We start from the raw sequence: 13,992 nt of genomic DNA, 5'->3' as shown, positions 1-13,992 counted from the left end.
GGAAAAAAACTAAACAGTTCACTGGGCATTTGGACAGCTTCCAGGTGATTTTACTCCAAGTACTGAATACAAACATGACCTAAATGAATGGGCAATGTTCAAAAGCTCTAATCTTGTTCCAAGTCCAGGATTTGGGGGAATTTAGCTTAACATCATCTAAACACAATATTTGCATTATTGTTTGGGGGGGAGAAAAAGAAAGAAGAAAAAAAAAAAAAAGAGACACACACTAATTGGCAAACATGTAATGCGTCCATCTGTTCGAAGAGGAATCAGGTCTCAACAGAGTCTGGTGGTCTTCAGTCCTCTCCGCCAACAGGTGTTCTTTACAGTATATGTTACCACCAATCACTTTTCTGAGGATGATGGTCAACTTTTTTTGGTTCAAAAAAAATAATAATTTTAAAAGTAAAGATAAAACTTTCCCCTGAGCCACCTATACCAATACCAACCCCCCACCCCACCCCACACACACACACACACACCTCAAACCCAACCATAAAATCCCCTTCTCCCAGCCATGGCTCAGACACCGAAGCATTAAATGGGGCGGAATCTGCTAAATAAGGATCAGTGGAATTGCCGAACAGGTTTCAAAAGCGAAGCAAACCGAGATCAGAATTGAGTCTCTGGCTGGGAGATAAGCAAAAGAAGCTCTAAAGGGTATGTGGGAAATTTCGGGCAGGAGGGGAGGGCCGTAATAGCGTCTCTCTTTGAGTTTTGAAAGACGAGGTGGGTGCTGGGATTGAGGAACGAGGAGGGGGGCACGGTGTCAACAAGGCACAGGCTCCAAAAGAATCTGAGCAAACTTTGGCACAAAGGAGCCCCTCAGTGCCGGGGAACAGAGCGAGAGAGAGAGAGAGAGGCACATTTCACTGAAGAGGAAGTCAAATCAAGTCATAAAACAGCACAAGCCATAAGGTTAGCCGACACTTAAACAAAATACGCAAGTGGACCCGAGAACAAAGAACAAAATTATGTGAAGTTGGGACGGGAGAGAAATTGTTCTTGGGCGCTGTACAGATTAATAGTGTCTAATGTGAACATGTCCTTTAATAGTTAAAAAAATAATAATAACCTGTCATTTTAACCGCTGTTGGAGCTCCGTTTTTTTGTTCCTGTGGAGCTCGTTATCTTACCGTAGATCATTTCAAACTTTGTTAATTCAATAAAAATTTGTGTGAATTATTAAGTGTGAGTTTAATGTATGAAAAAAATAAAGACGCATAACCTGGAGAGGTATTTCAGCTGAAACATTAACTTGTACACTGAGACGCATGCTAATGTTAAAGAACTGCAAAATAGGGACCCTTAAAATTTAAATGGACTCGACACTTGTGAACGAAGCGTACTCTTACACACGGTTATCTCACTCATCTTATCGACAGTAAACACTCTCACATCCCGACATGATAATTTTACGGACACTATTTTGGAGAGCCAGCGGTCCCTCTCGACAGGAGCCTTTCAAGTAACGCGGCACAAACAGTTTCCACAGAAATGTCCTCAAGTCCTTTGATCTCAAAGACATGGCAAGGAAAGTCTCCACTCAGAAGAGTCCTCAATTGGGAGCCAAATCAAGAGTCTAAAGGATTGTAAAAGACTTTTCAATAGGAAATGTCAGTTGCCCGCCCGCCTCCTGCTTCAGAATGACTTTTACCACTTTATATTACACGTATGAGCGTCAAGTGGTGCAGGACAGGCCAGGAAAACAAAAAGGGTACTTTCACGAGGTCCTATTAACCTGATAAACAGCTCTTTAAACTACAGTACCTTAAGCTTGTCCAAAAGATTACAGTGGAAAGTAATGTTCAGATACACCGAAAGGTAGATCTAACATAGCTAGGACCGAACTTTATTAGAGAACGTGATCTAAATGCAAACGTTTACACCTAGCCGAGTTGATTGTGGTAACGTTGCACTTCTCAATGTTCTAATCAACATAGTACATGTTCAGATATACCGTAGAGTATCACAGCCTTAAATCAGCATTCATTTCTTTATATTTTGCTTCCAAAAAGCCAGACTTTCTTGCATTTTTAACTTGGTCTAAAGGAATTGTTCTCCAGTCTCATTTATTTTCAGTCCCTGCACCTGAGCAGTTTCAGAGGAATGCGTGACCTAAAAATTAATCAAGAATTTAAAAAACAAAATAAAAACTGAGAACCAGGTGCAGGTGATGACAGATGACCAGGTGGTGATTAGTAACTGCTGATGCAGAATGGTCGGAACGGACGAGAGGGGAAATGAGGTCGCTGCTGAGGTTCTTACATAAACTACTGGTTTTTAAATTGTGTCTTTAGAGACTTTGCTGCCTGTTGCAGTAAAACATTCCCCAATTGGTTAATAGAATCTAAATCATTTAATCAGATTTATATCCATAAACCCTATTCAGAACTTTAAACCAATACAAAGAAAAAGCAGAACCTTTTTACTTGATAAATGTTCTTCACTCTTCACTGTTCTGAGATTTTCCTGAGGACTGAGTAAAGACACACATTTAGAGAGATGGGATTGGCACAGATTTACGTTAGGTGAAATCGAATGCTGTATATAAACTTGCATCGTAAGTGGTACAGTATTTCCCAGGCTGGGAATCAGGATGAGGTGGAAACCCAACGGTTGCCTCCATGTACATTAATTGTTAGCAACATGTCAGCCCACTAACTGTCAATGTTTTACATTTAACAAGCGATAAAATCTCTATGTTGGTTAATTTAAAGCTAATTCTTGCAGTTACCACATCGTTTGCAGTAGTTATTATTATTTATTTTACAGTTAAGTCAATTGCAATAAAGAAATGTAATTAATTCATTATAAATGTAAGAAGTGCAGTGCCATGAAAAAGTATTTGCCCCCTCGCTGAATTATTATTATTTTGTATATCTGTTGCACTTAATTCTTTGTCAGACAAGTTATTTTTAAGTGATTTCTTGATTTAACAGGTCTGGCAGTAATCAGGCCTGGGTGTGGCAATTGAAAATCAAAAAACACAGTTTACTCACATTCATGATTTAGCAATTACTTTTTCACATACTGTAGGGCCAGGTAGGTTTGGAGTGCTTTTATTTCCTCTTAGTAAATAAAATCAGCATTTAAAAACTGCATTTTGTATTTACTTGGGTTATCTTTGCGTTATATTAATTATGTGTTTCATGACCTCAATTATTTGCAAAAAAAAGTGATTTGCAATAAAAAAAGAAAAGAAAATGAGGACAACAAATTCCTTTTTACAGCACTGTGTATACACACACGTACACATTATATATATTACAATTGTTTTATATAAAATCAACAATTTTTCACATACAATTAAGAATTTCTTATGGATTTGTATTTTATTTTTTTATATCCTCTAGCCTTCGTTTTGAGTGAGACAAGAGAAAAAGAGGTCTAGTTCACCCAGAGAGAGAGAGATAACAGCAAATGCAAATATTGAACGCAATAAAACCAAATCCGTCTAACTTGCGTCAGAGCAGCTGGATTGATGTGTAACAACAGAGATTAAAAATTAGCAACTGGTGCGGCAGACGTTAGCAGTGAGGTCCAGCTAGAAACATATCAAGTGCTTACATTTACCCAAGACTTTTAATTCTGGTTACAACATTTAACTGATTAAAGAACAGTGTTATTTCATGTAGTTATGGGACAAATCTGGAGGAATTAAGGAAATAAATAAATAAATAAATAAATAAAGGGTGACATAGCAAATCCTAATTCTGCAGACGTGTGCGCACTTTCAGTTGAGGATTTCGTCCTTATCTTTTTGCCTGAAGGGAAGATCAGTATGACGATTCTCTTGAACGTGTGTGAGGAGGACAAATAGAACTGTCACAACGAAGACAAGTCCCGCCCATTCACCCACACACACATAAAATACAGATGTTATTATCTTCATATAAACTATACAGAACAAAACATCCACCTTATGCCTCAATCTGTGTAAGCGGAGTCTGTTATTAAAGTCATTTTAAATTACTTTTTAACCATTATAGAACTAAAAACACCTGAAGCTAAACATCTACACAGCTGTCTCTCTCTCACACGCGCGCACACACACACACACACACACACAAGCACAATTAAAAAGCTGCACAGATTAAGATAAGGCAGTCACACCACATTATACACAGAAATATATAATCAACCATCAGTAATTAAGCAGAACACTGTTTGGGCTAATTACCTTCACATTAGCATTTTACACACACACACACACACACACGATTTATTAATGTAATAACAATGCAGAAACAAATAACAGGAGCTGTAGGGAATCCTGCCTCCAAAATGTGCACACAAGTAACCAGGTGGCGTTTTTATTATATTGATGATTAAACGCCCAGGTATAAAACAGGCTAGGAATTAATAGGAATAATAAGACAGACCCATGGTTCACTACATGCCAAGAGCAAGATAGCGATTCTGAAATAAAGTGTGCGGAATGGGGACTACAGGGTAGTGCTCTCCCCAAATAATTCCTGCAAATTAACATCAAACATGGCCGAGGGCAACGAACAGATAGTTAGACTCGCACACTTTCCTTTCCTCTCCACACGACGATCTGAAGGAATTTGAACTCGGCCCGTCAAAAGTGGCTGACGTGATAAAGCGTGATGGAAATTTGCTGTTAAAAAAAAAAAAAAAAAAGTAAAGGAAATTGGCGCGGTGGGGAGGGGCCAGGTTAACCAGCGCTATCCGATTGTTGTGCTCGGATGGCTGGGAGCGCGGCGCGGCCAGAGAGAGAAGGGGGAGAAACTCTGGTTAAATTTAACCAGGTTAAATATTAAACAGCCTTTCAAGTCCGATTCCTGGACCTGCGAATATTATCCGTCCACGTCTGCACGCTGACTCACTTTCCAGGAAACATGATCTCTGGGGTTTAAGAAAACGGTTTCAAGACAAAGACGCAACAGCAGCCAGATTGAATATTCGGCATGGACGAGGGATTTATAATCATTTCCTCCATCTGTATCTGATCAATTTGACAACTTCCACAAATCACTTTGAGGCGGATAGGATTTCTGTGCTTTCCCTTAGCTTAGGCGCTGGCCAACGCGAGCCTTTGAAGGATCTGAATGATTTCATTGTTTACTAACGCATGGCACTGGAGACCTATTGCAGCTTGGTTAATGGAAGGAGAGTTGGCCTCCAGCAGCAGATTTCTCCTCCATGTGGGGTAGACATACAGCCGGACCACCAGTACATCAAAACGAGCGGGGCAGAGGTCGCGTCTTTATTGTGGCCTGCCGATTCATAGTGTTACGCAAAGCTGAGGCAATTCTTTGAGACGAACTTTGGTCCAGGAGGAAGTCTGGGATTGATAGGAATTCTCCCTCCAAAAAATAGTCTAACGCTCAGCAGTGTTTTAGGTCTTGTCTGAGGTATGAACCGAAGCTGGATTCGCCGCCGAGACCACGAGTGACATGTTACATGCGCTATTCGAGGTTATTTGTAGGAGCATGCAACATACCGTTAGAAATGAGACACTGGTACAAACTGACAGCTGGTTGAAATGTTAGACAGTTTTCACTGTAGTTCAGCCAACCCTAGAATTTGCCCTTCTGCTAAAGTTCCACCAAAAAAAAAAAAGCTGCACCAGTTCCAACAGCAAGTGGATTTATATGGGATGTGTAGTGCATTGCACATTAAATAAAAGAGGAAGATGCATTTATTAATTAATTAAAAATTTTAAAAGTCATACATAAGATTATGCATGAGCTCCAGCTTTACTGATCTGACTCAATTCCCCAAGTCCCCCTTCATCAGACACCCAGAAGGAGAAAGAACCAGTGATAAAAACATGCAAAAGCATATCAGATGCTGCATTTCTGCTTGGATCAGCCTGCTCATGTTCCCAACAGCTGTTCTCTATGCGCACACACACACACACACACCAATTAACATCAGTGTGGCTTGCTGAGCAGCACCTCTGCAGTACCATGGGAGGTAAGGGGTTTGATGCCAAAAATATCCCTGCACATTAGTGCCACGGCTAAGCACGAGTGGGAGGATGAGCAGCAACCTGGCCCAGGTGTGATGACACACTCGGCATAAATTCTGGGAAAAAATAAATAAAATAAATTGTTTGACACCCGTAATCATCACATTTGCAATTAAAGAGGTTTCAGACACACAGGGAAACACAGTTACACGTTGTTACGAGCTCGAATAGAAGTGATGGTAAACCTCCTACTGTGACAGATGCTCTCATTCGACCTGCTATAAAAATAAAATATATTATTTTTTAAATAAAGCCACAATTTGTTTGTTTGACGGTTATTAAAACTTAAAGCAACACACACTTTTTGGTACACAGTGCCGGAATAAAAATAATATATATGTTCGTTAGCCCTTGCAAAAGATCTAAACGTTACAGAACGAGACATGTCCGAGCATATCCATGTTAAGCTGCTGCATCATGAGCCAGGAGAAGACAGTGAAATATGAGAGGAGAAATTCCTCCACTGGAACGGGTGAAAAAGTGTGTGTGTGTGTGTGTGTGTGTGGTGGGGGAAGTAGTGCTTAGTGCTTTAGCCTGCACACTTTCGAATAAGTAACAGACCGAGGGTCCTTAAAGCTCCGCGCCGGGCATTCAAGCCCATTTCCCACTGTGTCAATAGGCACTAAAAGTGGATTCCATTCTGTGGGAAAGCTCACGGTTTTATAGTTCCCAGTATTACCTATTCAAACAGCGCTCGGGTTGGGATGCTTTACAAGACGTATAGTGTAATGTACCGTTGCATTCACTTGCTAATGGATGTTTACTCGTTAAGCTTTCAACTGGACTTGAGATCAAAGTGATTCTATCAGCTGTCTGATGAAGATTATATGTTTTTTTTGTTTGTTTGTTTTTGGATAGAATTAAAAATTGATGCTATAAAAAAACCAGTCAAACCTTTGCGTAACATTTTCATCTACTGGAATGGAATTTCTATTTACTCACTCACCATCTATACTTCTTTATCCTGTATACAGGGTTGCAGGGGGGCGGGGCCTGGAGCCTATCCTGGGGGACTTAGGGCACGAGGCGGGGGAACACCCTGGATGGAGTCCCAATCCATCAAAGGGCATGCACACACACACACATCCACACACACATTCGCAATTTTGGAACACCAGTTAGCCTATTTTGGACGTCTTTGGACTGTGGAAGGAAACCGACCAAGCACGGGGTAAACATGCCCACAAATCCCCGAGGAGGGACTCAAACCTGAATCCTGGTGGTCCAAGGTGGTGACAGTGCTAACCACTAATCCACCATGCTTTAATCCATTATTCACATTCGGAAAATTCTATTTTCCTTGTAACAGTCAGAAGTAGAGGTAGAGATAGAGACCATAAACACCTCAAACACACACACACACACACACACACACACACACCCTGGACTTTGCATTTTCAAAAAAAGAGAGGCCTCAGATTCTGTAAAATGACCCGGTCACCCTGCAGTGTGCCTTAAAGTTAAAAAAAAGGTCCAGAACTTACTTGTCGTACTCCGCATTGTCCCGGTCGCAGCGCGCATCCTTGTGCTTCTGCCAGTCCTTCCCGTGTTTACATGTGGTCAGCAGAACCACATCCTCTGCGTTATGAACATGATATAAAGCGTTCCTGGTGTCCGACCCGATCCCGGTCAGATACCTCTTGCCCTTAAACACCAGCATGTACTTCCGAAAGGGTGGGATGGTGTTGTACTTGAGGAATCCCCTCTCGCCACCGGTCTTCGGGTGCTCCTTGGGGAAAAGCGGGATGGAGACGTCGAAGCGCGGCCGGAAGGTCTCCGTGCTGATGCTGGCCTTGGCTAACATGGCCTGGCCGATGTCGAAGCCCAGGTCCTCGGTGTAGTCGGGCCAGGTGCCCGAGTACAAGTTGAAGATCAGGTGGTTCCTGCCGTCGTTCCACAGCGGCAGGCTCTGCACCTTGGCGCGCAGGTTATGCACGTACTGCGGGGAGAGCTGGTCGCGGTCCAACGTGTCCAAGCTCAGCACGAAGACGCACGCCTGGCCCGGGTCGGACGTGTAAAAACGCGAGTTCTCGATCGTAGCCAGGATGTTCTGGTAGCTCTCGGAGATCTTCTCGCCCTTCTGCTGCGGGTACACGTAGACCTTGAAGCCGCTCCGGCGACACAGCGAGAAGTCGAAGCACGAGTCCATGCGGCAGCGCTTGCCTTTAAACACGCTGGCGTGCACGTCGCGCTTCTGCCTGGGAGACATGTGGATGTTGGACTCGTCCGTGTCGGGTTGGTCCCACGGGCTGAACGAGTTTAAAGGGTCCGAGAAGTGCGGCCAGGGCTGCTGGTGCTGCTGCTGGAGGAGCGGCGGCTGGTGCTCGGAGCGCCGGTGGCCGTGACCTCTGCGATCATGCCGGCTCCTCGCGCCCGGAGACACCGGGACACCCGCCAGGTAAAAGAGCAGCAGCAGGAAGGCGCCCGTGAGAAGCGAAACCAGGTAGCGCTTTTTGGCCTGCATGGGTCCCGAGAGCCGAACGCCTGCGAACAAAATCTCCAAGTTTGGCTCTCAGCACCGCCTCCGATCGCTACTGCCACGCCGCTCCGCCATGATCCCCGAGCCGCCTGAGCTTCCCTCTGCTTCGGATACCGATCCCGTGGCGAGCCGCTGATCCAGCGCATGTGGGCGACTGTGCCGGCTATTCCCGCACTCTCCCTCGGCTGACTAGTCGGAGCACATCACGGCGCCCCATCGCCTGTAAACAAACCCCGGGGTGTTTCTCACTGACTCACTTCGCACTTTAAAATCTTACACCGACCACAAGTCTGTTTTTTTTTTTTTTTTTCAGACTTATCTGTGAACTTCCATGGAGTAGAAACTGGACACTTTTAATCCCGCTGGAGAACAGACTGACTATGATGATGATGATGAGGAGGAGGAGGAGGAGAAGAAGTCCACTAGATCTCTCTTTCTGGAGGTCTGTAAATCCTTTCCCTAAACTATGAAAGGTGGAGATCAGTTCATCCTAAAGACACTAACCGTACAAAGCCCTGCATCGTAGGTACATACAGATACTCTTATTCCTTTGATCTCGTCACGGGCAAGAAGTAATTCCTTTCATGAGCAGAGCAGCGCGGGACTGAAGCACAGCACAGCACAGCACGAGACACTGAGAGAGAGAGAGAGAGAGAGAGAGAGAGAGAGACTTGGTGCGTCTTGTGTCGCCGGCGGTTTGCCCAGGAAAATCCCGCGGACCGAGCTGCTCAGCCCGTGCTTCCTAATCACCATTTGCTCAGTTGTTCCGATTGTTACACTGTTACATTCCAATCCCGACACGACGGCGGATTACGTTCCTAACCATCGCGCCGCACTGTGCGCTTTCATTGGATCGCGCGACCACCGGAAAAGGCGGGGCTTCCAGAGCACCCATTCATTACCGGAGTGCAGATGCGTAAAGTGCGTAACGCGCATTAACGAGTCTACAAGTAGTACTACAGTACAGCAATACCTGAACCTAGTCTACTACACCATATAACACTTATCGGTAAACACTTAACACCAAGTTCTTGTCGGCTATCTTTTAAGGTGTGTTACATTGTATATATTGCCCATGTTATATATATACAATCTATATTTTTATGCTTTACATTGTATTTACAGAATGGGCAATACACACACACACAGACAGACGTGTGTGTGTATATGTATATATATATATACACGTGTGTCTGTGTGTCTGTGTGTGTGCACAATATTTATTTATTTTTTTATTGCATAATTGCATATACAACATGAGCAATATATATATACAATGTAGCAAACATGAGTCATATATTACCAATATACATATAAGTTACATGCTGGACATAAGTTAAATTCAATGTTTTAACCCTTAATGGGGCAAATAACCACATATGGTAACATATATGTGTCCGTAAAAATACCACTAGAAAAAGTGCATATATGTAGAAAATAACTTTTTTTTAAAATATTTAAATAAATATGTGTTTTGAAAAATGTATTATATACACTTTTTGGAAAAATAATTACCCTGAACGGACAAAGAACCACATATGGTAACTTCACTGACCTTGATTTGCTACATAAAAATGAAAAAGATGAAAGATTTTGAAATAATTACGCACAAAAAAAAACAAAAAAAATCTTGGGAAAAGTCTTGACATTTTGAATTTCATTGTATTTCAGTGAGTGCCCTATAAAGGGTTAATGACATTCAAAATGATGACAATCAAGATAATAAGACCAATTTGCTATTTTATGCAGTGAAATGGAAATAAAATGGTCAATATTCAGTATGAAGTCCTTTATACTTTCAAACCTGCTGGATCCAGCTGGGCACAGAGTCAAAAAGACGTCAGCAGTCCTCTGGTGTCACTCCTTTAGGTGTCATTTGCTCAATCTGTGTCTGCTTGATTGCTTCCTGAAGATCATGTCCAGAAATTTGCCATAGTAGTTCGCAATTCACATTAAGCTGGCTGACAGAATGGCAAGATGTAAAAAGCCAACATATATATATATATATATATATATATATATATATATATATATATATATATAGAATATATATATATAAACACACACACACACATTATATATTATAATAAGCTGTAATTGCAAATCAGGGTTATTTCACCAAATACATGTAATTTAGGCAAGGTGTTAACACAATTTGTTTACAAATTATTTGCATTTTGTTTTATTTGAGTTTTTAAAGCTTTACAAATACTGCGTGATCTTGGGTTATTTTAATGTGTTGTGATAATGTAATTTCCTTTAAATATACACTCTAAACAACATTACAGTACAGTAGGAGAAATATTGTCAGCAGTTCACAAAAAATTGTTCAATGAAACAAAACTGTTCATCTCACCAATACATGCACTTGTAAGAAAAAAAGAAACATAAAAATTTGATTATTTTGCAGTGGTCTCTTATTTTTTTCCTGCTTTGTACAGTTGCATACATTTTAAAAAGATACATAATTTCATGTGTTCTTTCACAGAATTTACACCTCTTAATACTATGGTACAATGTATACAATAGTATAGATTAAAAACCCTTGAATGAGCAGGTCCAAACTGGTACTGTGATGTTTCCTTATACCCACTTTACAGCAAACAATGGTTCGAGCTATGACCTCTGACTTCATGCAGGAAACGGAAAAGGAAGAAATGACATCTCCATACAAAACAGACCAGAGGACAGAAACCCCCAATAGTACGAACCATCAAACCACCTTGCCATGTTCATGCCTGTTAGAGCTTTTCTATTATAACATATTCTATTTCATTATATTCATAAATATGTACTCAGTAGCTGCTAAACATATTCATGTACCAAAACCTTGGTTTTTATTTATTTATCTTTTACTGTGTACATATTCACAAAGTCAATTCCTACACCTTGTTAATCTGCACAGTGCTATTATTTGCACTTCTGGTAGATAGTAAGTATAAGGGAAATCTGTACTTTTTAGCAAAATGATATACAAAAATGATATACATATCCCATATAGGAAGCTTCACATATAAAATGCATTCAAAGTGCAGTTACATGCATAACAGCAGATGTATTAACACTAGTGGCAGATTTGACTCCATGTTTCTTGCCAATTGTGTAAAAGATCTAAATTGATATTTACTTAAAAATATTAATTTTCCTATTTATACAGACTTTTGGAACACACAGCTGGTTTAAAAGAATGAGACACTTAATAAAAAAGCATTGAAGTAAAAAATCCCTCATCACAGCACAAGATATTTATGAACTCTTCTCTTCTGATTAGGAAGGCACAACATAAAAAGTCCCACCTGTGCTCCAGGATACTGGAGAAAGTTTACCGCTGCACCATTGAGAGCATCCTTACGAACTGCATCTGTGCAGAGTGTGGTACAGCAACTGCACTGCGCAAAAACTCTTTGGAAGGTGATGAAAACTAATGATGTCCAACGCGTCATTGGTATCCGGCTCCCCACCATAGAGGACATTTACGCGGGACTCTGTATTATCAAAGAATACTCTTACCCCAATCATGGACTATTCACCCTTCTCCCATCTGGGAATTCGCTACAGGTGCCACAGCATCCGCGCAAACTGAATATAATATAACGTTTTCCCTGTGGCTGTTACCGCACTGAACAACTGGTCATGGAGTGTTAACCACTACACTACTGCACTGTCACTTTCAGTCTGGATGACACTGCTTTATCCCCTATGCACCATCCATAATTTATGTTTATCGTTGTACTACTGTGTATTCCTTCCATATTTATTCTGTATATACCGTATCATTAAGACATTCATATATGTACATATGTTTAACATGTTGTGTATGCAATCTGTTTCCTATGTCTTATTCATTGCACATTATTTGCACAGTTATACCATACTGTATGTACCTATCACTATTACCTACCTCACCTTCTGCACATAAGACACTCTCACTTAGCATATTTACCAAACTGTTATTCCTCATAAATTGGCCCCTGGTGCACTTCTGCTGAGATGCTAACTGCATTTCATTGGCTTTGTATATCTACTTTGCACAATAACAAAGTTGAATCTAATCTAACCTTTATTGTCTGATCCCAGACACATACTTTATCCTGGTCAGGGTTACACTGGATTCCTGAAAGACTGGCTGCGAGGTGGGAATACATCCTAGATGGGATGCTAAGTTCATTGCAGGACACCACACACACACATTTACACCTTGGGGTGAGTTAGCAGAGCAGATCCACCTACGTGCATACTTTTTAGGGAAAAGTGGGAGGAAACCCGAGAATCCGAAGAAAACCCACATGAAACTCGGAGTAACCCGAGCTGAAGATCAAACTGGGCAGAACTACCTGCTGTGCCGCCTGCACGGAGATGAAGTTTTCCAAAAGAAAATGTTTTATTTACTCATGTGCAGTATGTAAGTTGAATTTTGGGCGACAGCGAATTTGGTCAGTATTAAAAAAAAAAAAAAAAAAAAAAAGTACTGACGATGCACATGGAACTAATTAGAGAAAAGTCTTAATACATAATTGAATAAAAAACGTTTATTTCCTCATAAATATACCAGAGAAGATCTCTGCATCACTCCCTTGCTATCTGCTGCTCATTTACTCCACAGCCACCCTGCTGACTGGATCAGGGCTTTAAGTCCCATTATAATGACTTATTAATGATCATTATCCATCATACCTAATCACAGCTTTCATTCCCGCTGAAGATTTTTCTTTTGAAGTGGCGGACAGTAACTGATTGGACAATACCAGCTGATTGTTGGAGAGGTGGATTACCTACAGGATTTGCTTTTGTTCCGTGCTGCAGATAAAACGGTGCTGTGCTAAAGCACTTCCTTTTCCACACAGCGAAGCAGCCTGTGATAAAACAGCCCACGATTTGGGCGGCTGTAAACAAATACTCTTGTCTGAAGGAGGTGCATCATGGGTGCAGAGAGTTCTAAGATCAGCGAGAGACAAAACAGCCTTTGAAAGTCCTCTAGCAGACCCTGATTCATGGAGCGATAAGGCCACGCGAGATGATGTAACATGCTGCATTCCCAGGGAATCCAGGGTGCAGCGATACGGAGCGAGAACGCGGTCAGACGATCCCACAGCCAAAACACACCCTTATGGGAAAACCTCAACAGACGGATACATTAACGGTGGAATTTCAGAGCAGAGGTCATGCAGTCATGGGTAGATCTAAAAGACTATGATTCCAGGGTCTTGTGATAATGCAGATAATGCAGATCTGTCTGAGTGAGAAAAGAAATGGAAATGTACTCAAGTGCAAAAGTTACCATCTCTTGAGGAGAGGGCAAAGCAATGTTATGGATAGCAACAATATCTTTCTAGGAGTCTCAGATTCATTGAAAGTGTATCAAATAGTGTATAATGTAACAACATGAGAACAGTACACTGTACATCTGAACCTCTCTCTCACATTTAAGGGAAAGGAATACGGCCGTGCCATCAGGGAGGAAAATCCCCATAGATTTGACTTTTACTATTAGACAGACACCATATTTCCA

At 41.4% G+C, this 13,992-nt stretch overlaps 1 protein-coding gene across 1 annotated transcript in view; it reads right to left on the bottom strand.

Annotated features, from left to right (window-relative positions):
• ext1b (exostosin glycosyltransferase 1b) overlaps positions 1–9,381 on the bottom strand; it is an 88,911-nt gene extending 79,530 nt beyond the window's left edge. Inside the window, exon 1 of the mRNA XM_053492036.1 lies at positions 7,489–9,381. Within this exon, the coding sequence (XP_053348011.1) occupies positions 7,489–8,468 (980 nt within the window). The 5' untranslated portion in view covers positions 8,469–9,381. The remainder of the gene's footprint in view (positions 1–7,488) is intronic.
• Between the last annotated feature and the right edge of the window lie 4,611 nt (positions 9,382–13,992).

Source organism: Clarias gariepinus, chromosome 3 (assembly GCF_024256425.1).
Source record: "Clarias gariepinus isolate MV-2021 ecotype Netherlands chromosome 3, CGAR_prim_01v2, whole genome shotgun sequence".
Lineage (NCBI taxonomy): Eukaryota > Metazoa > Chordata > Actinopteri > Siluriformes > Clariidae > Clarias > Clarias gariepinus.
This window is presented reverse-complemented; position numbering and strand designations above follow the sequence as displayed.